Source organism: Fistularia commersonii, chromosome 4, assembly GCF_037954325.1.
Source record: "Fistularia commersonii isolate RoL2024-O1a breed Wild chromosome 4, RoL_Fcom_v1.0, whole genome shotgun sequence".
Taxonomy (NCBI): domain Eukaryota; kingdom Metazoa; phylum Chordata; class Actinopteri; order Syngnathiformes; family Fistulariidae; genus Fistularia; species Fistularia commersonii.
The window spans coordinates 13,173,500-13,200,895 of record NC_141287.1 but is presented as its reverse complement, the minus strand read 5'-3'; the positions used below and the strand labels follow the sequence as shown (position 1 = coordinate 13,200,895).

The 27,396-nt window shown below is 47.2% G+C and overlaps 1 protein-coding gene and 1 long non-coding RNA gene across 2 annotated transcripts in view; one reads left to right on the top strand and one right to left on the bottom strand.

The window, feature by feature from the left end:
- Positions 1-787: 787 nt before the first annotated feature.
- The window catches only part of slc4a3 (solute carrier family 4 member 3), a 37,781-nt gene continuing 11,172 nt past the window's right edge, over positions 788-27,396 (top strand). The window contains exons 1-13 of the mRNA XM_086145399.1: positions 788-876; positions 2,691-2,942; positions 5,362-5,557; positions 7,563-7,813; positions 7,895-8,076; positions 9,592-9,821; positions 14,607-14,752; positions 16,063-16,243; positions 16,368-16,503; positions 24,322-24,505; positions 25,572-25,677; positions 25,930-26,114; positions 27,163-27,382. Coding sequence (XP_086001525.1) covers positions 2,889-2,942; positions 5,362-5,557; positions 7,563-7,813; positions 7,895-8,076; positions 9,592-9,821; positions 14,607-14,752; positions 16,063-16,243; positions 16,368-16,503; positions 24,322-24,505; positions 25,572-25,677; positions 25,930-26,114; positions 27,163-27,382 — 2,071 coding nt within the window. The 5' untranslated portion in view covers positions 788-876; positions 2,691-2,888. The remainder of the gene's footprint in view (positions 877-2,690; positions 2,943-5,361; positions 5,558-7,562; positions 7,814-7,894; positions 8,077-9,591; positions 9,822-14,606; positions 14,753-16,062; positions 16,244-16,367; positions 16,504-24,321; positions 24,506-25,571; positions 25,678-25,929; positions 26,115-27,162; positions 27,383-27,396) is intronic.
- LOC147234752 (uncharacterized) lies at positions 17,815-21,727 on the bottom strand. The gene is made up of 4 exons (XR_015106044.1): positions 21,593-21,727; positions 21,054-21,090; positions 17,976-17,999; positions 17,815-17,886 (listed from the first exon to the last, which is right to left on the bottom strand). It is a non-coding gene; the product is annotated as an uncharacterized LOC147234752 (long non-coding RNA).

Below are 27,396 nucleotides of genomic sequence, written 5' to 3'. Positions count from 1 at the left end.
TAATAATACTTCTTAAAGTACAACTACTATTACTTGTAATAGTACAACTTCTAGAGCAAACACACAAAAAACACATAAACACTTGGTTAAAGATGGACATTAATTGCAAAATTGACTAGATAGATGGATAGATTTATTGATTGTGTGACAGATTGATGGATAATGCACGGGATGTCGTTGCACAATTATACAAAATCAAACACTTTGGGTGCCTTATACCTTATATTGTATCGGTGTGTGTGTGTGTGTGTGTGTGTGTGTGTGTGTGTGTGTGTGTGTGTGTGTGTGTGTGTGTGTGTATGAGGGGGGTCCAGTGTGAGCCCCACTCCCTCCGCCCTTCCCGGACACACACACACACACACTCACACACACACACACACACACACACACACACACACACACACACACACACACACACACACACACACACACACACCGGCTGCCAGCAGCGTGTCCTCCGAGTCACGTGATCCGCGCGCGCATCGCATCCTCCCCGAGAGGCGCGTGTCGCGCGGGGGACCCGGTACCTGGACGCGGACCCGGATCTGGACTGGACGCGCCCACATGCACGCGCGCAGCTGACGTAACCCCCCCACCCCTCCTCCCCCCGCCGGATCTCGCGCTCCGACGTCGCAGGTAATCAAGTAAGTCGAGGGAAAAAAAAAACGGCGCCGCATGCACGAGGATGGATGCGTGCGTGCGTGCGTGCACTGTGGCGTGCGTGAGGTGCGTTGCAACAAAGGCGTGCACAGGCGCGCATCGTTCCTTTCCCGTCCCTCCTTCCTCTCTTCCTTTCCTTTCCTTTCCTTCCTTTCTCTCTATTCTTCAACGGAATGAGACGTGCGCGCGTCAGCAGAGATGAGCACGCCCTTGCAGGTACCGGGGAGGCTTCGTGCACGGAGCGTGCATGTGCCCCGTGAATGTGCATGCATGTGTGTGTGTTCTGCTGTCAGAAGACGCCTAGCGCTGTTATGGTCTGTCTCGGTCTTCCGTGATGTGTGTGAGACCCTCCACGGCTAAAGGGTGTGTAAGGTCACGCAGTCATGACTCAGCAGCCGTCAAACCCCCACCCGCGTGGACTGTCAGTCACGTGACTTCGGATGGAACCGGTATCAATATATGTATCGACATCCGTTTACGATCGATACCTCTTATCGGTTTCATTGCGTCATTCATTTGATGTGATGTAGTAGTTTTGGTAGTAGCAGTTTTATAATATCAATAAATAATAAAAAAAATCGTCAATAATAATGAAAATAGTAATCGTAATAAGTATTAAAATTGTATTAATTATCATCAATGAATAATATATAGTTTTTGATAACCTATAGAATTATTATTATTATCTTTCTACAAATAGCTTAGCCAGCTAATAATGATAATAATAATGATCACAATGTTTTGATCAGAAAATAATCTATAAATAAAGCATAAAAAATGAAACAATGAAATACACACAAAACCAGCAAATTATAAATAATGATTAATTATAAATATTAATACCGGGCAGACGTGCATTGGAAGTAGTTGTTTGGGGGGTCCTGATTGGTCCGTCGGCTAATTGGTTAAGTGAGAGCCCTCAAAGCGGGGCGTGTGTGTTTGTGTGTGTGTGTGGGTGTGTGTGTGGTTGTGTGTTTGTGTGTGTGACTGTGTCAATATTGATTGTTGTGGCAGGCTGTAGTGAGTGAGCATGAGGAGCTGAACGCAATGAGGCGTGTGAGATATAAATACAAGCATTAGCAAACGCAAGTGCACACACACACACACACACACACACACACACACACTCAAACACACACTCACTCACTCACTCACACACACACACACACTTGAGTTTCATGTGTAAAAATATTGTATTTATGTCACGCTTTGAGTCAAATTCAGGATTTGACAGGGTCACGTGGGGTTTAATAGTTTTCTCACATATTTATTTATTATTAGATTATTTCTTCCTTTTTTTGTATCATTTAAGAGTTTGTTATTGTTATTATTTAATCTAATTTATTTTGATTTATTTCTATCTGCTACTTTTTTGGTACATTTTGGGTGAAATCTTAACTGATATTTACATATTTTATATCAAATTATTGCCTATGATTCTAATATTAATGTAATATTTTCTTCCCTGGCTCATTTTTATGGATTTTATTCTAGCTTTTATTTTCATTTCATACATATTTTTAATATGCAATTTAAAAAGAATAAAGCAAATTTAAAAAAAACAAACAAACATATCCTGGTCTTTGAGATAAAAAATGGGACCCAGTAATTCTGACCTGCTGAAAAATCCTGACTTTACATCTTAACATCCGCCGTCCCTGTGTGTGTGCGCGTGCATAACACAACTTCATCACACACTCACACACACACACACACACACTGTGGAACTCTGAGTCCTGATTTCACACCTGGTTTGAAGGCAGATGTGCCGCTCCGGCGGGAGGAGCTAACGCGGCCAGGCGTTTCCTGTCAGAGGAAACAATGACATGGAAACACTGCCATGTTAAAAAAGAAAAAAAGACCCATCAGCTTGTCCTCTGTGCACGTGAGGCATGCACGTGTGACACACTTCCCCCTCGCTGTGATCGCTGCAGGTATTCTTCAGCGGGGAGGCTCGCAGTACCTCTCCCCGCCAGCAGGGAGGTTGGGGTGGCTCATCTTGGCTCATTCCTCTTCTCCATCTTCTGCAGGTTATGTCGTCCCGCGGGTTTCCTGGATCTCCGGCTGTCAAAGAGAAGGGTTGAGCCCCCCCCCGCCCTCCTGAGCCTCTCACCCTTCCCAACCGCCCCTCCCCCAGGGCTGATTGTAGCGGCGCTAGCTGCTAACACCTCCCTCCCCACCCCCCTCCACCGCCACCATTATTCCCAGCCGGCTACAGGCCAGACCCCATGGCTACAGGAGGCCACGCCCCTGGGACAGATGTGTTGGCCAACCTGCAGCAGGTAAGCTAATGCTAATAGATGATAGCGCTTGCTGAAAAATAATTAATGGTAATTTAGTACTGTTATTTGGATGCTGTCCCCCTCCCCGGAGATGAGTGGAGCCAGATAAATGTCGTTGGTGGGCAATAAGCCGCTGATGCTGGTGTTGGTAGCGATTGGCGGGGTCTGGGACACCGACCAGGTCTCGTCAATCAAAGTGGCAGGACACACACACACACACGCACACACACACACACAGACCCAGGGGTCTCTCATCTTTGACCTTTGACTCCCATCATGTAGCTTTGGCCTCGCTCTGCCCTTTATTAATAAACAATAAACAATATAATTTTTATTATTGTTATTATTACTATTATTGTTGTAGTTGTTGTTGTTTTATTCAGTGTATTTCTTCCCTTTTTATTTTTTACTATATATTAATTATAGTAAAACTAGATGATTAAAATATATAAAATATAAAATGAAAATACATTATTTTCTGATCCGGAGTAATTTTACATTAATCTATTCATTTATTTATTCATATATTTGTAGATTTTTACCATTTAGTTTTTAACTTATTTTGTTTCTTTGTTTTATGAATGAAGTCATTTATTTTTTCATCTATTGATTTGTTTTTATTATTTCTTTCTTTGTTTTTATTATTTATCTGACAGTTTTATTATTCGTTTTTCATCCATATGTGTTTTTCAGAGGGCTTTCTGCTGAAACATCAAGGATAATTTTAAAATTTATTAGAAAACAGGTTCTGCTCTTTATCTTTTTGGCCACTTTTGTTTTAAAGAATCATTTTGAGGTAAATTCTTGCCTCTTGGTTTTTTTACTTAGCTGTAAAATAATTTCAGTAAATAAATCAAAAGCAAAATAAACGCATGCCGCTGTGATCCTCCACCACTCAACTCTTATTTTAAAGTGAAGCAAAAACTCATAACAAATCAACAAATATAATAATAATAATAATAATGATAATAAATTTCAATTAATAATTGTGATAACAATAATAAATTACATGAATAATAATATAATATATAATATAATTAGCATTATCATTATCATCATTCAATCATGACGCTTCAGCTTGCCGACTTTTTTCTTTTTTCACCTCAACCCACTTAGTTATGGCTGCAAGTCAGACAACCTGCGAAAACATTCATTCATTCATCCATTCATTCTCTACACCGCTTAGCTAAAGTCTATCCCGACTACCATTGGAAAGAGGCCCAGCAGATCATTCACTCCATTCATGGACAGTTTAGGGTCTCAAATGAATGTTTCTGGGAAATTGTCTTTCTGAGTCAGTGTTACATTACCCTGATGACGTGTCGGAGGGCGTTCTGAAATGTCCTAGTCTTTGGCTGGTTTTAAGACAAACCCAAACCCATTTAGGCCTGTGAGATACTCACACACAGAAAAAAGACGTATTTTGTTTCTTATGCTATTATGCTATTCTACATGGCTAAGCTACGTAGCTAAGCTCATCATTTTACGATGGCAAACAAGCTAGCATACCATGTTTTTGCAAAGCCCCATCACATTGTGGCAGATGACGCCGCACAACTGCGTCACTGCCTCGTTGTCATGGTGATATCGCCAATTGAGGGCATAGAAGCCCTCAGATTGGACTGAAGTTGTAATCTCTGCTCCCCGCAAAGATCCAAACGTGGGTATCAGAGGCAACAGTCGCCCAGCTGGTGATACGAGTGTGTGTGTGTGATTGTGTGCGCACATGAGCATGCACGTGCATCCAGGTGTGTTGCTTGATGGGACATGCTACCCGGGGGTGAATCCTGTATTGGAAATCACTTGGTGTGATTCACATGCACACACACGTACACATGTACACATATATACACAAACACACACACGCACGCACACACACACACACACACACACATCAGACCTTCTGACCAACCACAGGCTAGACGGACCAAAGCTAGCTTACTCTTAACTTACTCTTAAAAGTATTGCAGGATGGAGCCTCTGTCCCTTCAGGCAATACAAACTCAAACAGGAAATACCTGCTAAAGCTAATGCTAACACCAGAGTGTTGCACCATGTTGGTGTTAGCAAGTAGTTAGCAGCTCTGTTAGCCTTTTCCAGGCATCCATTGTATTGTAGACATAACATAACACAACGTAGACCATATAGTGATTTTAAATCCCATTGTTGTTGTTTTCTTTCATTAGTTAAGCTAATGAAATAGCGATAAAAGGTACATACTGGAATTAATTGCAATTTCCTTCGGGATTAATAAAGTTGTTCTTATTCTTATTCTTAATTACACAACGTGCTGAATGCTGGAGGAAATCAGTTGAAGAGGATGCCACAGTGTTTCTTAGAAAGTCATCTTTATTTCACAAATATCTGTAAAATTTCAGTGCCCAAAAAATGCCCTTGTTGCCCTGTGGCTTTTTCCCAGGTGAGAGAGGAAGAGGAGGAGAACGATGAAGGCTCAGTGGACGAACAGGAACCAGCGTGGGGGGGGGAGGAGGAGGAGGAGGAGGAGAACTGGGAGAAAGCCCTGTCGGTGGAACGTTTCGGAGATATCATCAGCGAGTCCGCCTCGGCCAGCACGGACAGGATGGGCCGACACTACACCGAAAAAGACTTTGAGTGTGAGTGCTGCCATGGGAATGCCACCTCTTGCCCTGGATTTTAAGAGCGCCATCCAAGCTCCTGACATTTCTGATCTGTTTGAAGATTTTTGTGGGTTGGACTTCAGGTTCTGCAAGTTGATAAGGGAATCCAAGGCGCCATTCTGGGCCCACTGTTAGGTACCATCTGTACCCGATTGCATTGCGTACTCCATACTCTAAGTAGATGACACTGTCATATGCTGTTCTGATTAAGTTATGGGAAAGAGCATTGGAAGCTAGGTTTCCTGCCTAGGAAGAGTACTACGGATGCAGTTTTGGCCTTACGAATGTCAGACAAGGTCTGTTGGACCTGCATTGTGCCTTTGTGGACCTAGGAAAAGCATACGACAGGGTGGGGAGAGAGGACCTGTGGTTCTCTGCGGAGGTCCGGAGTGGCAGTGAAGTATGTCAGAGTGGAGCAAGACTTGTATGAGAACTATAAGACAGTGCTGAGGTAGTGTGACGTAGGGATGACAGAGGAGTTCAAGGACGGAGGGAGAAGTGCATCAGGGATCAGCTCTGAGACCCTTGACAGATGATGTTAGATAGGAATCACTATGAACCATGATTTTTGGAGATGGCATTGCTTGATCTGTAGTAAGAGCAGGATGATGTAGAAGAGATCTTTTTGTGAACCTTGCCTATCTCCAGCTGGGACATATTGTTCTGTCAATCAAAATATGCATCACCACTGCCAACATGCTATAATGAGCTTTTGTAGCCCAGATGTGCTGACATTGTACTGAGGTTGAGGTGCAAAAATCACATTAACCGGGTAAAATTATCATTCCAATTTTGCTATTATTTTGCAAATACATAGTTTACATTTTTGGGTGAAATGGTCTTTCTTTTATTTGGGTAGACAGCTGACTGCACACTCTAGTACCCGTGCTAAACAGCGATGGTACTCAGAAGCAGGCTGCATATTCGGTTTGCTGCAGGGGGGATAATTTAAGTTCTGGCTTTTATTTCTTGAATATGAGGAGGACTCAAATGGATGTTGAGTATTTTTATCTTCATTTTTGATGTCTTTTGTGGCTCCTGTTGTTTCCCTTTCTGTAGGAAATGGGTCAAAATGGCCGTTGAAGGCTGTTGACCTCTGATTGAGAAAAAGCATACAACTCGGCGCAGAGAGAGGAACTATGGTAGTATGAGGAAGGCAGAGAAGTATATGACGGAGAAGTTCAAGGTGGAGGTGGGACTATATCAGGGATCAGCTCTGAGCCCCTTCTTTGTTTTTAGTGATGGACAGGAGGATGGGGTTAGGGGATCTCCGTGGATTGTGATCTGTAGTGCGAGCAGGGAACAGGTGGAGGAAAATCTAGAGACGTGGAGGTATGCTCTGGAAAGGAGAAGAATGAAGGTTCGTAGCGGCAAGACAGAATACATGAGAATGAGAGGAACCCAAGGGGAACAGGGAGGCCACATGGAGTGGAGATGAAGAGGGCAGACAATTTTACATACTTAGGGTCAACAGTCTAGAGCAATGGAGCGGGTTGAGATGAGCTGAGGAATCTTGTTCAAGCAGATTGGAACACAGAAGAGCAGAGCTGGAGGCAGCTGAGATGAAGTTGTGAAGGTTCTCTTTGTTAGTTAGGAGGATGGAGAGGATCAGGAACGAGTTCATCAGAGACAGCATGTGTTAGATGATCTGACACTGAGAGTGTTTGGATACTTACCCGGGAGGGGTGGTGAAACTCTATGTAGAGGTATGCTGAGGTTGGAGCTACAACGCAGGTTTAGAGGTAGACCAGAGAGGAGGTTTGTGGACGGAGGGATAGAGGACAGGAAGTTAGTTGGTGTGAGAGAAGAGGATGGAGAGGGTTAGATAAAGGCACGCGATTGGCTGTGGTGACCCCTGAAGGGATCAGCCTGAAATAGAAGGAGTTGTCCCAAATGCCTGGCCAGGGATTTGAGTATCTTTGTTTTTTTGGGTTCAGCTCCGTCATGTGACGCTGCGTCTTATCAAATCGACTGTTCCCAGATCACCGGCACACCGTTCACCACACCCACCACCCACTGTCCGCCCACCTGCCCCTCCCCCAACGGCTACGCAAGAGGGTGCACAGCGCCGACCGCCGGCATAAGAGGAAGCGCAAGAAAAAAAAGACTTCCCTCCCGCCGTCTGAGGTCACGCCCACCATCCACGAGGTAGACGAGGAGGAGGCGGAGTCCGAACAGGACGCTCAGGAAGCTGCCGCCGTAGCCCGGGAGCTGCAAGGGACACCGTCACAGGTAAAATAAGACGGGAAAACCTCAGAGTCCACACAGCGCCGGACCTTTTCAGCCACTCACCCATCTTCCACTTGCTCTTAGTTTAGTTTGGGGAGCCAAGAGGACTTGGAGGAGCCCCCTCCACTTGCCACCTTCCACACTGAGGACGAGGAACAGCCGTCGTCGAGGAGGTTGGCACTGAACCCGGCGCAAGGGGAGATTCATGGCGGAGGGAACGGCAGGCGCCGCGAGGAGTCGGGGACGGCAGGAGCGTCTGGCCACAGGTCTGTGAAGCAAATTCACCCAAGAAACTTGGAAGAGGGAGTATTATCTCCATATTAGATGTTTCTAATTGAGTAACAAGTTGGAAATAGTGGGTAGCCTAGGTTAGCCTAGGTTAGCGTAGGTTAGCTGTTCGCACTCACAGCACAAAGGTCCCTGCTTGGATTCCCACAGGGGGGACTTTCTGTGTGGAGTCCATGTTCTTCACGTGTCTTCGTGGGGTTCCTCAGGGTTCTCCGGGTTCCTCCCACAGTCCAAACACATGCAGGAGATTCATTGGAGACCCTATTTTGTCCGGACGCGTGAATGAGAATATGAACGATTGTGTGTCTACATGTAGCCCTGTGATTGATCGGTCCAAGGTGATCAGCTGTCGCCCAATAACATCTAGGATGGGCTCCAGCACCCCAGCAACCCTGAGTTGGGGTCGGAAACCACTAAAATCCAGCGCTTCTTGCGTTACCGCCCACCCCGATGGGTTATGACCTCACGGCGGCGGCTGCATCTGGAGCCCCATCTGGCCTTGGCGATGCAAAAAGCAGAATATGAATAATTTGTCGAGGCGGTGAATAATGGATGCAGCTGCCGGGGAGTTCAGGGCCTCCATGGTGATTCAGGTGTTTTGTCGACGACACTCAACGCCGCGCCCAAGGATGACTCAGAGCCCCGGTCTGCCTCTGCCCAGCGGCGCCCTCTGCTGGTGGAAAGGCGGGACTGAGGTCGAGCAGAGGCAGCAGGCTCCAGAGTCCTCTCGGCCACCCCAGGGCCCGCTTTCTTTAGGAATACATTCAATTCGGTCAGGCGGTGCCATTGGTGCCACGAAAATCAGCCGCTTTCCAATTTTCCAAAGGTCCTTGAATGTATCTTGGATCAACAATCATCAACAGGAACAAAAGTTTACTCGACGTGATGACACTGAATTTTTTTCAAAATAAATATTAAATTAACAATATATTGTTATTTTTGTATTTAATTCCATTTTATTTTTATTACATTTCAGATCAGCTAAATCAGCATTTATCCTCACTTTACTGTTAACTTAAAATGGAATAAGGGAAAAAAAATTGTATGTAAATGTATGTGCATACATATGGAAACACACATGTGCAGTATATATATATTTGCATGCACTTAAATGTATATATGTATGTATATCTATATGTGTGTGTGTGTTTGTTTACATATATAATACTTAAATATATTTTGAAATTTTAAAAAATATATACATAAAATAGTATTATTACTGTAAAATCATATATATATATATATATACATACATATATACTAATATAATATTACACACATGTGTGTAATATTTTATAAATAAATATATATATATATATATATATATATAATGTATATGTGTATATAATTTTTTTCATAGATGCTGAGCTAGCAAGCCACTAAACCTAATCTTTCTGTGAAGACAATAGCTGTTTCCACAGGGATCATGTCGACTGCGGCTTAAAAATAATTCTTACATCATCCTCCTCCCTCTCTCCCCCCGACCCTCACAGCGGTCCCCCGGGCTCGGACCCCTGCGGCGGCGGCGGCGCAACTCGGGGCTGGTTCCGGCGGAAACCCGCCCACCACCGCCTGGCGTCAGCCCAGCGCAGCAACTACGACCTGCGGGAGCGGATCTGCATCGGCAGCATGACGGCACTGGAGACTGCCGTCTACCAGCAGGTGCCCACCGACGAGGCCGAGGCGCAGATGCTGGCCGGCGCCGACCTGGACGGCATGAAGAGTAAGACCCCAACCCCCAGCAATGTTCACATACACACAGACACTCTCAGGATGTGATTTCACCTCATCAGGAGCATTAAACAATTGAAATTCCAAAATTGTTGGAGTATATTTATAGTTTTACCAACAGACCAATCACGTGATGGCATGTTCTGACACTTCCTGGTCCGTGTGATGACAGCTGTGTAATCACATATGAATCGGTGTGCTTTTAAAGCTAATAAGTTGCTATTCGTATGAATATTTCTACTGCAACATCATTCATAATCAGACTTGACTTATTGATGACACTTCATGCAATGCTATGCTTTAGGCTATGCTAATGGTCCAATCATGTGATTTGGGCCTGAAAATGTTAGCATTCTTCTAGTGGCACCCCCCTCAATGGTGTGTGCGATTCGGCGCCCCCAGCAGGGCTGTCAGATTACCGCAAACACCTGAGCGGAATGAAGTGGCTAAACACTCAATGCTAACTGTTAGCGCAGTAGCACCATGGAGCCGCGACGGTATCGTGTGTTTGTTTTAGTGGCTTTCAGGATTCAACTCAAAGTTGATGCTGTTTGATAATGAATCTATTTTTTTTTCCCAACCGTCTCGATAGGAGACGATCACTGGATCGTGACATGAACGATCGCAGTTACCACGGCAACCAGCATGGAAGCAAAAAGCTAAGCTAAACAGCTAAAAGGCTAGTTCTCTGTTATCCTGGCATGATGAACATGAAAATGAATGTTTCACTTTGTGTCAAGTCAGGGATAAAGCTGCTCTTATTTATTTATTGATCGATTTCACCTCCCAGAAACATCTATCTGCCCCCCTCCAGCCTGATTGGCTCCTGGTAGAAGAGGGGCGGGTCCCTGAAACGATCTTAAGAGGAGGAAGTAAAGTCATTGTGTTGCTGCAGAGAAACAGGAAATGACATGTATTTGGGCGGGGGCGGGGGGGAATGTCCCCTGGCTTTAATTAGCATCCCCCGGTCGATTCCCCTTCACCATGGCAACCAACACCCCCCGCCGCCCCCCACCCGCTCCGCCCTTCGGCCATTCCTGCTTTGCCACCATTGACTGTTTAGAAACCAAACACAGCCATTTGGGTCGGAGACTGAGCTGTGCCATTGAAGCACTCGAGTGTGTGTGTGTGTGTGTGTGTGTGTGTGTGTGTGTGTGTGAGTTAAAACTGGATCCGTTTTTTAATCTCGTCTGCAACTTGCTGAAATGAAGAGCACTTAAGAGAATAAATTAATTAATAATAATGAAAATAATAAATAAATAAAAATCCATTTGAACGTGAAATAATTCCCTCAGTCATAAGAAAAAATAAATTTTCACAACAGAAGAATTGTAGGAAACTTGAAAAAAATTATAAAAATATCAGCTGACAATGGCAGAGCTTCTCGATCTGAAACGAATTTATGAATTGTTGAGTCGAAGCTGTTTGTAAATGAATAAATGATGAAAAGAAAACGTTCATGCCATAACCTGGAAACAGAGCGACAAGGAGACTCGGTCGCAAAGGGAGACCGAGGATGAAGTTACACTCGGTGCTGGAGATGAGTCAGGGAGAGTGGTGCGCCTCAGGGAGCACTTTGTTACCATGGAAACCTGGAGACAGAAAGGGCGCAGCCCATAATTAGCGGCTGGCTATGATGGAGGGCTGCTGCCTCTTGACATGATCAGTTTGGCTTTCAAAAAAAGTAAATAAAATAAAAATAGGATTGAATATAAGAATAAATTTAAACAAGTTAATTCAAAACAACAAGATGAAATTGAAATGCAGTTAAATTAACTACAATTATTTCTATTAAATTGAAGGTAAAATCAAATCAAATTAAATAAAGATTACATCAATTTAGTAGATAAAGTTGATAATGTTAAAATAGAATCAGTTCAAAACAATTCACTGAATAAAATATGATAAAATCAAATAAAAATCAATTATATTCAAAGTAAAACAATATTAAATATTAATCATATGCTTCAATTCAATGAAGATAAAATGAAATTGCATCAAAAATAAAGGTTGAATTAAATTTGAAAATGCAAAGAAAATAAACATTAACTTTTATCAAAATCAAATATTTTAATTGCCCATCATTTCCATATCGATCATTCACATAGATATCTTTTTATTTTATTATTTTACGGGGTGGGACATTTCTGGAAAACTTTTTTTTTTTTTTTTTAAATTTCAATTTATGCATTTATTTTATTTTTTGCAAGCCGCAGAATTTCTGGCAGATTTTATCCAGTCTTATTTAATCGTTTTCGTTCGGTATCCAGAGGCGGTAGACGTCCGGTGTGGTTTTGGGGGGAAATGACCTCACCGGGGTGTGGGTTGATCCTGTCAGGGTTAGACGCCGAGGGGCCGCCGATCAATGCGGCCCACTTTGGAAAGCCATGGCGGCTCCGAGGGACTGATCAATGGGCCTGAATGGAAAAGGGGCGGAGCCTCTGTGTCACAAAGCCCACCGGCCCGTGGCGTTCTCGCTCCGAGTCCAGGGTTCTCCTCCGTCGGACATCTACTGCCTCCTCGGACGTCGGTTCTGGGGACCTCTGGATGAGCAGCGGGTCCGAGCGGAGAGAGGAGGACAGGAGGAGGCAGCAGCTGAGGAGATGACAGACATGGAGGGGCAGGAGAACCGGGCCTATGAGACCTCGGACAAGAAACACGGGCCGGATCAACTCGGAGCGGACCAACCGGGACCGGAGCGGCGCTGCAGTGTCCCGCGGGCCCTCGGCGCCCTGAAGCACCACGAGCACCACGGCTCCTCGTCCAACGTGGGAGGGCTGGAGGACTTCGAGGAGTTTGTGCTGGACTTTGACGATTATGACCTGCTGGAGTCCATCCACACCCAGCTGGGGTCGCCGCTCGAGCCAGCCCGTAAGTGGCGCCGCGTCCAGTTTCGGGTTTTCACGGGAATGAACGGATTTTATTATCAATTTTCACAGAATTTCACTTTGTGTCTCACGGTGGTATTTCCCCTTGGTTGTCTCGCCAAATTTCTCTGAATTTTCTGATTTACATCCCTTTTTTTTCAGCAAAGCGCTTGCAAATTTTGTTTTTATTTTATTTTAGCATTTTGTCATCATGACCTTGTTATGTTCTTGGTCCTGACCTTCCGCTCCACGGCGCCCCCTGTGGTCCTGGGCAGCAGCCTCTGTTTTCACACTGATAATCAATGGGGAAATGGCTTTGGTCCATCGATGGCTCCCCAGGCGCAAGTCGCATCGAGCGGATCGACGTGGCACCCGGAGGCTGCCGTTTCCCGCTTTATCGATCCGGTGGCGCCGGCGGGGCGTTGGTGCCAGCGGGGCTTTGGCTCCGTTAGGGTGGAAAGACATCGGGCTGACAGAGGCTCAAGCTGTCACATGGTCAAAATAAAGCAGGACGGGGATACGGGTGGCGTGGTTCAGCTCCTTGATGGGGGAGGGGGCGGAGTCTCAGCCACTTCTGACATGTAAACAAAATTGAAAAGAAAACATCTTCCAAATCAGAGGCAACAGTTCAGCTGTTATCCACACCTGGGAGGCGGGGCTTAACCTGGATGGACCACCTGTCAATCACAGAGGAGGACAGCCCACCAGTCACCCTCTCACCATTCAAGCTTCGGTGAACCGTGGGAGGAAGACAGACAACATGGAGAGCCCAATGCTAGCGGTTCAATGCTAACGCCGGCAGATATCTCAGGGTTTGAGGGCCACAGGGATCTGGATGAAGTTCAGGGTCCTCCACTTGTAGAAAACCTTGACCGGTGGAGAATGCTGCCCCTGGAACATTAACCGTTGCTAATGTACTTGAACATTCTCCTCCCCCAGGCCTCATTTTCAGTGACCTGGAGGAAGCAGCTCTTGTATGCCATGTATGCCTTAAGATGTGCAAAACATGTTGTCCTACAGGGACAATGGCTTGGTATGGTTTTCTATGCTCCACTGCTGAATCTCCACATGTTCTCCACGAGGGTAAAGGTGGGGTTGTCCTAGAAAGTCCAAGCCTCAAACGGGTCCTGCGCTCAGGGCCGCGGGGATGATGGGGCCCATCCTTGACGTCATTGGCCCAGAAGCGGGGTTCACTCTGGACCAATCACAGGGTTGCATATAAAGTGCAACCATTTACCCTCTCATTCACAGTTAGCATTCAGAGTGAACCTCTTGGATTTGTTTGGACTGCGGGAGGAACCCGGAGAACCCTGAGGAACCCCCATGCAGACAACATGGAGACTCCACACAAAAAGGCCTCCAGTGGAATCCAACCTGGGACCTTCTCCCTGCAATGCAGCAGTGCTAACCGCCGCGCTATTTTACTTTTCTGCCACTAGCAGGTGCAAAGAGCAGTCTGTTGCTAGCTCTCAGAGGTCAACACGTCCTCATATAAGGACGCTAGGTTGTTTTTTTGCTGTATTTTAAGCTAGCTGTTGCATTGTTAGCTTGGTTGGGGTTGATATGAATTCAGGCCTGATGAGCGTCTGGAGGATAGAGCCAGCGTTCTCTGTCCCAATTTCCCATCACACACACACACACACACACACACACACACACACACAGATTTGCACACACCCATGAACGGCCGGCCTTCTATTATTGGATGTTCTTCTGTCAGCTGGAAACTTAAACCAACAAATAAATTCAATTTATGGTTTTTCCACTGGGGTGCATATTTCATTATTCTTGGAAAAAAAAAATCTGGCAAAGCTTTTATTTTGAAAAAAGAGGCCACTCCTTATCAGACATCATATTCTGTTTGGAAGTCCCATCATGTGCTCTGAACATGTCCTCCTCCCGCCGCCCAGGTCACCGGTTCGAGGACAACCCCGGCGTGCGGCGCCACCTGGTGAAGAAATCGTCCCGCTGTCAGCTGAGCAGAACCAGCAACAGCTCCACGCCTCTGTCCAGCCTGAAGAAGAAGAAGAGGGCGGCCGACAAGAAGACTCATGAGGTTTGCGGCGTTGCGCTAATCGTTTTTCACATCCACCAGCCAGACGCAGGGGAGCGGTCCGTAACCACCGGCTCTAGAAATTCTTGGTAAAGTCGAACAGCAGATGTTAGCATCCCGTGTTGATGAGGGGAAGCCACCTTTGTTTACCACTACCAGGAGTCAACTAGGGCAGGGCTCTGCGTGCTAAGCACAGCAAAAAGTAGCCACGTGGCGGTCATCAGCGATCTCTTAAAGCAGTTAGCAATATTTTAAAATCTATAATGAACTGTTTGGAGTCATGTTTTTCTTGTGAAATTATCATGAAAGGTTACACATAATGACAGTCCAGCTGCACATTGGTGTTAGCACGCAATGATTTGGCTAACTGCTAACCACTATACCCTGGTTTGCAGCCGACACGTGTGATTCCCAAAGTGTCGATGACAGTGAATGGCTGAAAGGCTAACGCTAGCCACAGCAATACCCGATCCCATGCTAACGCTAGCAGCTGCTCGTGAGCATTAGCAAATCAATGTGATTCACTCACCTTTATTATCTGAGATAATTTACTGAGAATCACCTCTGGTGTCGGCGCGATACATACATGCCTGGCTAAGGACCATCCAAGGACCGTCCTTGGCTGAAACCTGACCTGCTGGTTGTCGTCCTGAGAAATTCCTGTCCAGAGAAGGAACAATAGACACATGTTTAGCTTAGCACGGAGGTTTAGTTGCCTCTCAGATGCGTGGGAATCTCCCAGCTGACCTCAAAGAAACAACGTCTCCGACTGGAATGACACGCGGGCGCTGGAACGACGCCGAAACCCCGCTGGGATTATTCCGTATCCGGTGCCGAATCCCCGGCTTGGGTGGCTGGGTTTTTAGAGTGTCTGGTTACCGTCGGGTTTTTGGGATCGGTCGTGAAATTTCCAAAGAGTTGATGAGAGGCGTCGTCATGGTGACAATCCGTCGCCTTGGAGTCGCACCAGACCGGGGAGGTCCAAATTGTTGGACTAGTTTGGTTTAAAGACTTAACCTGGAGCCTGGACCCTCGATAACCAACCCGAGAGTCCAGAGAGCGGCGCTTTGTGGCCGTCATCTGTGGACTGGCGGTTGTCATTAAATCTGCAGAGCTATTCGATGAAATTGAGCCATCCCATAATAAACAACTGGCCGGGGGGACACTCGGCCCTTGGAATAATTTCTTACATAATTTCTTACCCTCGTTTGCTACCTCGATTCGGGTTTTTCGTGTCCTGGGCGTGGAGGCGGCCATTCTCCATCGTTAAACTTCCTGTTTCTTCTCTATTTTCCGGGACGTTGGTCCCCCAGCTGTTCGTGGAGCTGAACGAGTTGATCGTGGAGAAGGACCATGAGATGCGCTGGAAGGAGCGAGCCCGCTGGATCAAATTTGAGGAGGACGTTGAGGAGGAGACGGAGCGTTGGGGGAAGCCTCATGTGGCCTCGCTCTCCTTCCGCAGCCTGCTGGAGCTCCGACGCACCATCACGCACGGTACGAGGCTCCTCGCACCTTCACACACCCCTGAGGGGCGAATAATCCAGTCGGGCCAAAATAAAAAAAAAAAAAGACCCTTTCTAGCTCCAGTCCCAGCAGCTCCACCCTGTCCCTTTGCTAGGTGCCATCCTTCTGGATCTGGAGCAGAACTCCCTGCCCGGCATCGCCCACCTGGTCGTGGAGACCATGATTATCTCCGACCAGATTCGAGCAGAGGACCGGGCCTGCGTCCTCCGGGCCCTGCTTCTCAAGCACAGGTCAGTGCTAGCATGGATGTGAGCTAATGCCGAACTCTAGAATTTTAGAGACGCCGATTGAATCCTTTACAGCGCAAAGTCAACAAAACCTGAGCCTCTTGAAGCAAGTTCGGTTAATTAGCATGTGTTTGCAACTGTCACATCAATTAGGCTGCCATGTGGCACTTTGGTGTTTTGTTTTGAAATTTTCAATTAGCAGTGGTAGCCTTAGCGGGCTAAAAGTTGAGTTATGTTCATCATGGCCAAAAAGGGGAGGGATTAGGAAACGTAAACCTGTCACGCCAATTTTGCAGGTCGTGGTTCAAGGAGTTCTCGTAAAGGCCAGCAGGTCAGGACTAATACCGGCTAATACCAATGTGTGCCCTGCCAAGCTATGATACTGAAGCAGAAGTGTGAACCTGTAGCTCTGCACGTCGACATTAGCCGTGTCTTGACCGATGTACGGGAACTGAGCTTTGCGGTGGACACCGCAGCTAATGTCAAAAATTCCGGCAGAACATAATGAAAGACACAGGAGGAAACATTGATGTTTACATAAATGTCATAGCTAGCGGGGTGGAGTGGGCGAGGGTAGGAGGACGCAGCTCTGCCGTGAACTGTAGGTTGATGGAACCCGAACCCGGCCCACTTTCTTCCTTATTAATCATTCCCCCGCTGTGGTATGGTTGTTCCAAAAAGGCAAACTCAGGGAAACCGAACTGGGAATTTCCAGTACATTTCCAGACATTTAACAACGCTTGGCTCACGGCGCCGCGTACTTCCCCCCGGTGGTTGACCAAGCTCGCGGATCTCAAAGTCTACGTTTCAGTCGCCTCTAGTTTCAAAGCTTCAGCCCGTTGGGTACGAAGAGCGATGCCGCCCCCTTCGCGAAACAGCGCCCTGCCTCTGCCGTGCAAGGGGCGGCTACGGCGTCGCGCACGGAGGCGCCGCAGCACCCGGGGTCGGTTGCCCATGCGCTGCGGTGGCTTTAAGAAAAACAAAACATGTCCATCTCACCTCACAGCTTGCGTTAAAGCTCTCACAGATCCAGCCATGATTGTCTTTCTGATTTTGAGGTCACAAGAGTTGATTGTTGGAGCGTTTAGCCATTTCGGATCGTCTGTCCCTTTAGCCTTAGTGTTTTATTTATTTGGTTTCTCCCCGCCTTACCCCCTCCCTTCATCAGATATGGACTGTCCATATCAAGGTTGTTGGCGCCGGGAAGTACTGAGTGGGATGTTGCTTAGTCAGCGGAGGTGTGTTTAAAGAAAAGATCCTTTGTATGGTTAGCTGTGGTCCAAGATGGTTGATGAGTTTGTAAACTTACCCCGTGCTTCTCTCAAGTCCTCCCAACAAGACTCTGCTCAAGAGTAAACTTGATGATGATGATGATGATGTTTTGACCTGGAACAATTCAAATACAGGATTAAGTTCCGTCATCATCTGGATTTGCCGACCTCCCTGACCCCTTCCCTGGTTTTTGTTCTGCTCACCTGTCTGAGGAGGTCCTGGTTGGTCTGCGCCGGGGAACCGAACAGGTGGGTGGGAGAGACAAAGAGAATGGTTTACGAAACTGATCATTGGGAAAGCTGGCAAAACAAAGGAGACAAAGATTTAGGAAATCTCCATTGTGGCTGAACTGTGATTTTTTTTTTTACTGTTTAGAAGCTCAGAACAATGGGGTCATCGTCTTTCTATGATTGTACCCAAAGTCAAAACATGCTGAGGGTTAGAAGACAAAAGTTCTCTTCCTGTCTCTTCAGTGTTGTTGTGGTCACTGACTGACGAGGAGCGCTGCTGAAGGCCTCGTGACCAATTTGCTCACGGTGATTCGGTTGAAAACCGGCGATTCATTTGGATGAAAACCCAACTGGTTTTGTTCTTGTAGTCAACTCATGCATTTCGGCATGATGAGTCCATGTATTTTCGGGGGGTGATCCAGATGACGGTGGGAGTGGCAGTGCTGAGCATCTACATAGAACTCTACACCGTCCTCCAAACAGCGGCACCATTGTGCTTCGGATGAGGCAAAAATTCTGGATTTCGCTCCTGGACCACAAAAATAATCCACCATTCTGCGACAGAGGTTGAAAAGATGTCCTTCGTTGTCCGTGTCTGGGGTGTCAGGTGATTGGGGTGATGGGAAAACATGGTTTAATGGAGTCTCCATTTCCACACAAATGCTCATGAAACTCCAAAAAAGGACAATGAAGCAAGAAGTACCCTTCACCCCTACCCGAGGGGGGGGGCATCCAACCTGCTTCTCTAACCAATGGCATCAACAACAAGCCATGAGGGTGACGTACCGCAGGGCTACATGCTAGGAGTGTTTTTTTTAGGAGCTGATCGGTCCATATTGACATGGCAGCTACAATGACCCTACATACACATATGAACACAAGGCCAATGGAACAACGCGCCTATACATAGAGTGCTATAGATTTTTTTTAGGGGTGGGGGTGTTACATAACGGAAAAAGTAAGCTGGCTGCACGGCGGTTGTCGAAACACATTAGCTTGACGGGACGAGACACTCCAGTCAAAAACACACTTGGAGTGTCATTAGTAGCACACAGTGTGTAACATCCGCCACCATGTAGATGTTTTCTGTGCTCATTCAGTAACTGGAGTTACATGTTGCCCCCTGGTCTGTTAGGGCACGTCACTGTCTGGATGAAAAAAAAATCCAATGTTTCCTCTTGAGGGAAAAATCCTGAAGGCGGCGCTTCTGCGCCTCAGGCTGAGACGTAGAAGTAGGCGGACTTATTGACCATCTGAAATGGTCTCAAGCTACAGTGTTAGCCAGCTTCGATTCATTCGGTATGTACTTTATTTCCCTGGAACCTCCACTATTTCTGTTGTCGGTGGTTTTGTCACAAAAGAGCAAAGAATGTTGAAAACCTATCACTCTGGTCAGTGGGACGATAAGGACAATGGTTTGGAGGGTAAACAAATATGGAGGGCAAATTATTAGCCCTTGCTATTTATGCAGCTAACTCCTCTGTCCTCCATTACTGTAGTTCAGTCTGGCTTTCAGTCAAACTGGACTACAGTTGGCTGTCAATCAAACCTGTCCCTGACCAGCCATAACTAGTGTTTCCAACTAGCCACTCCCACTATCTCCAACTAGCCATGCCCACTATCCCCAACCAGCCATGTCCACTGTCCCCAGCTAGCCTTACCTACTGTCCCCAACTAGCCTTACCGACTATCCCCAACTATCCTTACCTACTATCCCCAACTAGCCATACCCACTGTCCCCAACTAGCCATGCCCACTATCCCAAACTAGCCATACCCACTGTCCCCAACTAGCCATGCCCACTATCCCAAACTAGCCATACCCACTGTCCCCAACTAGCCATGCCCAATATCCCAAACTAGCCATACCCACTGTCCCTAAACCATCAAGGCCCGTTCCACCAACTAGCAACAACTACGTTCTGTAGTGTTTTCTCAGCCCAAGTTGCCTCAGTGAACATTCTGGAGGTCTCCACTGGGTTTAACATCCCGAATAAAGATTCTGGGATTGCTTTGCTGGAGCAGCCACCAATCCGAGGAGAGTCTTTGCGGTGAAGGGAAACATGTAAACGGACGATACGCTGCTACCAAATGCGGCCAGAAGTGCATGGAGCAGATGTTTACTCTTCGATGAAAGATCGAGGTGCACTCTTGTTTGCCTCCTAAGCGAAACAAACCGCCTGTGACGGCGCCTTCAGCCCTCCTGCTCCTCTACGGCTTTCGGCTGGATCTCATTACAAAGTTGTTCCCGTCAGAGACGCCTGGCGACGGCCGGCCCGTTACTTTGCTGGGAGCGGTGGACGAGTGGGAGGCATCCTGATGGATATGCGTGGTGAAAATAAAAGAAAAAACAGGTCTGAGTTGCCAGCCTCCGATGCAGCCTCATTCATGTGACATTCAGAAGTATGTAATTTCAGTAAATAGCCATATCCATTGCTTCTAAAAACAAGAAGTTTTGCTCCTGATTTCCAGGTAATTTCTTGCCATCATCTTTGGGTAATTGCTAACCCATGTTGAGGTCATTTCTGGCAATTATCGGGCAATTTCTCACTCACTCAGGCCATTTTCCCACCAATTTTCCAGATCAGTCATGGGATTTTTGTCCATTACTTCATAACAATCGAGAGAATCTGCAGAGAACGTGGTGATCGGATATTGATGAAGGCTTGTTCCGCGATCCAAGCGAGATGCCAGACGCCATGCAAGATGCCAGTGTTCCAACACTGTGTCAGTGAAGGTTCTCTGTCATCTTGGTTGATTGAATGATTGAGAAAACATGTCTTCTACGGGGCGAAGCTTCGGGGGCGGCCGGTATGCTGGCGCAGTGGTTGGCGCTTCAGCCCCACAGCAAGAAGGACCTGTGGAATTTTTTGCAGGCTTTCCTCCTGTCGGTCCCTCAGGGTTGTCCGGGTTCCACCCACAGTCTAAATAAATTCGGGAGGTTCATTGGAGACCCTAAAAAAGTTGCCAAGAAGTATGAACAAGGGAGTGAATAGTTGTATGTCTCTATATGTGGCCCTGCAATGGACTGCTAGCAACTCATGCCCCTTACCTCTTGCCCAGAGACAGCTGGGATAGGCTACAGCCCCCTGCTGGAGAAGCGAGATTGATGATGAATTAATAAATTAATGAATGAATAAATTAACTTTGGAGGCTCTAAAATGCTCCCCTGGGGAACTCCCTGGTGTCAATTTTGAAGTCATAGCTGGATTGCGAACTGTATCTTCACCTTACTGATGCGCCCTGCCTCGAGCAGGAATGCGCCATGTACCCGCGGGATGGTATGCGCCTAGCCAAACAGTCAATGCATATGCAAAAAAAAAAAAAAAAAAACGGGGGGGGAGTCGGCTAAAATTCTTCTAACTGGGCCATCATGCGGTCATTCGGAATTTCTTAGCCTTTCCACATGAATTCCCAGCGTGTCACTGGCTGCTTCCATGGGGAAAGAAGCCCTCTGTCATTACCGTCATTACGGCAGCGACGTATCAGATTTACGGCGTGGAAAGAAACACATTGGGACGCCCGTTGGAGTTTAGCTCAGTGCTTAGTCAGACCGCTTTTAAAGATCCACAGGGTATTTTCTCGACTCACTCCGGTTCCACGCCTCCCTCCTCTTGCCTCGGGGTGCTGTGGGGTCATCTTATTGGACCCCGATGAGAGAGTGGAATACGCTCATACTTCCACGCGCCCAAAAAAGCGCGCACGATAAGGCCGTGCAGATTAGCCTCCGGCCCAGATGGATTTCCAATTCGCTCCCAGCGAGTGACTTGGAAGGGACTCCGCTGACACTCGAGATTTACCGGCCGCTAAGCGAGCCGAGTCTGGACGGGAAGGGCGACTCGCTCCGGGCTCATTTTTGAAAACTGTCATGATTAATCTTGGCTTTGCGTTATCGTCATGATTTCCCGCTATCCCAAAGCTAAAGAGGAGGCGCGCTCTTCGCATTAACATCGGGCTCGGACTTGCCTGCCGTGCTTCTTCCGACTGGTTGCGTATTTTCCCCGGCAACCTTTGACTCAAAAAAGTGGCTAATGCTAATTGACATCTGAAGCCAGAGAACAGAAGATGAGTGCATCTTGACTGTCGGTTGGGTTTCTGTGTGTGTGTGTGTGTGTGTGTGTGTGTGTGCGCGCGTCCTGGCGTGTAATCCCCGTCGACACAGAACAGGTTTTTCTAACATCCTGCCGCAGGAAGCCTGTAAAAGTTCAAGACTAATGAACCGTGATTTTTTTTCCTGCCGGCTTTTTCACGCAAATGAAACGTGTCAGAAACTGCTCCGTGCAATAAAACAATGACCCTCCACACACACAGACACACACACACACACACACGCATACACACACATGCACATACACTCCTCAGACACGCACGCAACCCAAACAAAGACTGTGTGCATAAATACTGAAAGAGAATTCAAAACAGGAAGACAGGAATTGGCATTGCAGGGGGAAAACCAGACAGAGGACGAATAGAAGATTCAAAATCAATCAATCAATCAATCAATGAACCCTCCAATCACTAAATGAAATAATAATTCATTCGCTATCTATGCTGTTTATCCTGGAGCCTATCCCAGCCGTCATTGGTTGGGAGGCGGGGTTTATCAAATAGAAACATGCAACCGTTCACCCTTTTATTTACACATCCGGACAATTCAGGGTCTCCACAGAACCTCCTGCATGTTTTTGGACCATCGGGAGTTGAGGCACCATGGGCGCCATTTTATGAAGCTCTTTCGCCCGACTTAAACGCTTCCGAGTTTGACCCAATCAGAGCGAAGCACGGTTGGAAAATATAACCGGTCACGGCTGAGGGGAAATGTTCCCACTACAAAAGGAGGAGGCGTCGGCGGCTGTGCGGCAGCACCGCAGTGGAAACCCAGCGGCCAATAAACTTGACCGTTTTGAAAATTAGCAGTCGGTCTCCATTAAGATCCGGCAGCCCAAGAACAACATTGTGGTTCCGCTGGGGTTTGGCTATTGGGCCGCAGAAAGAACCAGTCCGGCGGTCGATCTCGGTTTCGCTCCATTATGCTCCCTGCCGTCTTTTCTTCTCCTGCTTCTAAGTTCTCTACTTGGTCACCAATTAGCCAGTAATATATTTTAACCGCTGTTGTTTTTAGAGCTTAACTGGAAGTGACACTGAGGGGAGCAGCGGCAGTAGTGTTGGTGTTAGCGTTAGCGGCGGCAGCGACTGAACCGGGGGTTTGCGACGTGCTAACTCGCCGCCGTGAGCGACAGATTACACATCAGAACCTTTCGGTTATACCGGTGCAGAAACCGTACCGGCGGAGGTGATTTGGGTTTGGGTTGAAGGGGAGGCCTCCCGGTCTGGGTGTTGAGGGCGTAGCCTGCGCGTCAGCATTAGCTGCTATTTGAAAGTGCAAGCCAGTGGGCGGTAGCATCATCAGCAGACACTCCCCTTCTCACCGCCTTCGCCTCCACCTCTGAAGGCCATCCAGTTTCAGTTGCCGACCTTTCGCATTCAGAGGGACGATGTTAGCCTGATGTTAGCGATGTTAGCTCTTTCATCTTTACACTGTGGCTCTGAGAGGCTTGGGAAAATAAATTATAAATATCTAATTGAAGTGTATTTTATTTGTGTTAATTCCTTTTTTTAACTTTAAGTTCTAAGTTGGAAGATTATTGTGATCTTGAAATATTAAATAAAATTATATTTATTATTTTTCGCCGCTCAAAATAACGTCACACTCGCGGAAGCCGGTATACCCGCCAGCCGGTAAAGTCCGGATTTGCAGATGCTGTGCGCAGAAGTTCAGGAGCAGAAGTCCCATTAAACCAGGTAGAATAAATATTTATGAAGATATTTTGCAAATATTTATTTTCTGTTGTTTACTGACACAGTCATTTTTTCCCGATTTATTTTCAAAATTCAGGTCAAGGCTCCGCTACACGCACTGAAGCCCAAAGCTCAAAATGAGTTCATTACATGAATAAAATTTGATTTTCTCCGTAATACTTTGTGAATTTCAGAAGCAACACACTACACACTTGTTTATACAAAGTGTAAAGGTAATAAAAAGTAATATATACAGTGGTACCTTTATTTTCGACGTCAAAAAGTAATTGCGGCTCCCAGTGTTTTCTTTTCCGAGAAAGCCGGGTCCAAATGGCTCTTTGGATGCTAGGGGTTGCCGACCCCTGGCCTACTGGATAATTTGTAGCAGCAACTCCCGACAATCGCACGTTCCCCACACAGGAAGTTGACTTTGTCGTCGTCCATCTATTGTTCCCGACCTGTATCATCCACCTCACACATTTCAGCCGCGCTGTATTTTCATTCCCGCACTTTCTTCCCAGCCACCCGAGTGACCTGAAGCACCGCTTCCACCGCCACCACTCCTCCAGCAGCCTCCATGGCAGCTTCAACCACAACCACGTCCAGGACACCAATCTCCCGCTGGTGGCCGAGGAGCTCGAAGAGCACCTGGACGGCAAGGGCCCGGTCTACGACCCCAAGCAAGACGTGTTCGTCAGTCTATTTGTGAGCGTCTTCCTTGTCCTTTTTTTTTTTCTTTTGCGAGCCTTTTTTTTTTTTCAGCATTCCTAGAGGTAAATAGGCCAAATCAATAAATCCCTCGAGCCGGAGTTTGTGATTAAACACATTTGACAAGAAGGCGTGGTGGATAATTGGCTCTGGCTATCTCACAGAGCGCGGATAAAAGCTACGCTAAACCGTCCAGCTCTGCTTTATGGAATTCATTAAGTTCAATCACGGCTCGGTGGAGATCGAAGCACGATTAGGCTAAATGCGGGGCCCTTGGCTTTCGAACTCTTTGAAAACGCTCCTCCGCGAGGTCAGGAGTCGCGAAGGTAATTCACAGAGCCCGGGAAAGCAACCCGCCCGCTCCCCTCCATAGGCCACATGTGTCGAATTAAGCGCTTACTCAGCATACGGGCACTTTCGGTTAAGTTTTTGATGCGTTAACTGCCAAAGATAAATGCTCCGCGTGTGGCGTTAAACGTTGGCTAATAAATGCCACCTCACAGCAGGCAAATGGCTCACTCTGAAAATAGTTTCACGGTGTTTTGTGTTGTCGGGGTGCCGGGGGCGGGGTTCGAATGATTTCAGTAAGGTTCGGTCTTTGTTTACTGCTAACATTCAAGCCGCCTGCTGATAGCTACGGGGCTGTTTATGCGCTATCAGGTTTATTATGGTATGACAAACACATGGCAGGAATTGCGTCGGTCGTATCAATAAGGTTGCACCGCAGCTGAGGAAACATGAGGATGCTGAGTGCAGCAGCCACTTTACTGCGTGGCTAGCCGTCGGTATGGTTGCTAGCTTAACAAAAACAAAAATGAGCAAAAACAAAAATTAGCTAAATGTTGAAGGCGGAAGAAGTTACTGTTAAAGGATTAGATGGCTACTAGCGGATGAAGGGTTAATGATCGGGATTCAAAGTAGTTTGCCAACGTTCAGTCTAATGGCTTACATTGGACACGAATCCTCTTCTGTCATTGGTCCCCTGGTAAATTACGTTTGTCATGCTCCATGTTGGTCGAAACAATTGTGTGAGTAATCTGCGTTCTCCTGTCTTTCCTGCCAGAAATCCCTCCACCCTCTGCCTCCTGAGAGCCACCCGGCCGCCGCCAGATCGATGAAACTCCTGGCCAAGATTCCCCGGGACGCCGAGGCTGTCATTGTTTTAGCCGGTGAGCCGGTGGGCGTTTCGGCTAATCCCAAAGCTAATCCTTCGCAAACGCCGGGGTGCTTCAGGTGGATCCAGATCCTCAGCTTCGGGCTTTACCCTGCTCCTCAGAGTTAACCCCGGAGCAGCCGGAGGACTTCAAACTGCCTTCAGAAGGCAAACAGCCACCATTCGATGCGGTTCTTTGCTGAACTCTTCGTTCTAGCGCGAAGATGCGGATGGGCTAGCTGACGTGAGGCGGTCTCCTTCCTCTCAGGTTGCGTCGAGTTCCTGGAGCAGCCGGCCATGGCTTTCGTGCGGCTGAACGAGGCGGTGCTCCTGGAGTCCGTGCTGGAGGTCCCCGTCCCCGTACGCTTCCTTTTCGTCCTCCTCGGCCCCAGCCAGTCCAACATGGACTACCACGAGATCGGACGTTCCTTCTCCACCCTCATGTCCGACAAGGTAGGCGTGAAAAACCGGCGCCTTTTCTCTGCCGGTCAAAACTTTTGGATTCCTTCAGGACGATGTGGTCTCGTGTTGGAGTCCAAACTCGGCATCGGGATAGGGAGAAGGTGACTAAGAAGGACCGCGACAGGTCCGGCCGTTCGAAAAAGCAGGAAGTGACTCAAGCAACCACAGCCAGCGGGAGATGGAGGGCGAATCGTTTAAAAATACTGACAAGAGTTTCATTTGCGTTGTTTCCCGTTAACAGAACCCTGAGGCGACGGTAAACCTGGGTGATCCAGACAGGGAACATCTGTTTTGGTCTATATTATTGTTCATCAATCTGCCAGATGATGCCCTGTGGAAGGTTTCACTATTTTATTTCAGCAAGGTCAATCTGTCCTGTGCCGTATCAAACCTTTATGTTTGGCTACTTTCCCAGTACATATTTGAATCTCACAGTACCAGGGACGCTCGCGCCTCAATGTCTCCACTTGTCCCGCGACCCTAACTCTTCGAGTGGCTCCGCTTGACATGGTGTCGCGGATGGTTCCCTAAAAACCTCAGAAGGTCCACTGCAGGATCTCCGGGTGGCAGCATGACCAGTGCCCAGATAGATGCCTCATTTGGGACGAGGGGGGAGTTGAGACAGCTGTGGGCGAACTGCTCACTGGTCGAAGACGTATGCGCCCAGAAAAAAGACCCAAGAAACCAAGAGAGTTCTGGGGGAAGTCCAACCCGGAGCTAGCAAGGCTTACCTAATAAAGCGTATTTCCCGACCGTTTAAGTTTTTCAAAGAAGCGTTAAAAAAAAAAAAAGGTATACCATAACACGCGGTTTCGCTCACGCCATCGCTTAGCGTTTTCCACTTTTCGCCCAGATGTGTCTTCGAAGCGAAGTTAATCCCGTAGAGCGCCGAGGCTTTCGCAGGGAAGCCCGACGTCTGTTTGAAGTCGTCTTCGGGCTGCTAATTACGCAGACATTAAAATATACACACCGCTTTCCTTTAAATCGTCGAATGCTAAATGCTTTTGTTGGCGCCGCGGCTTCTGATTTTCCCCCGTAGAACTTCCACGAGGTGGCTTACTTTGCTGACGACAGACAGGACCTCCTGAACGGTATCAATGAATTCTTGGACTGCAGCATCGTCATTCCACCCTCAGACGTGGAGGGCAAAGACCTCCTGAAGACGGTGGCCGACTTCCAGAAGCAGATGCTGCGTAAGAGGAAGGAGAGGGAACTTAAGAAGCACCACTCTGCATCTGGAATGGAGCAGGACAACAAAGGTATGCCGGCGCGT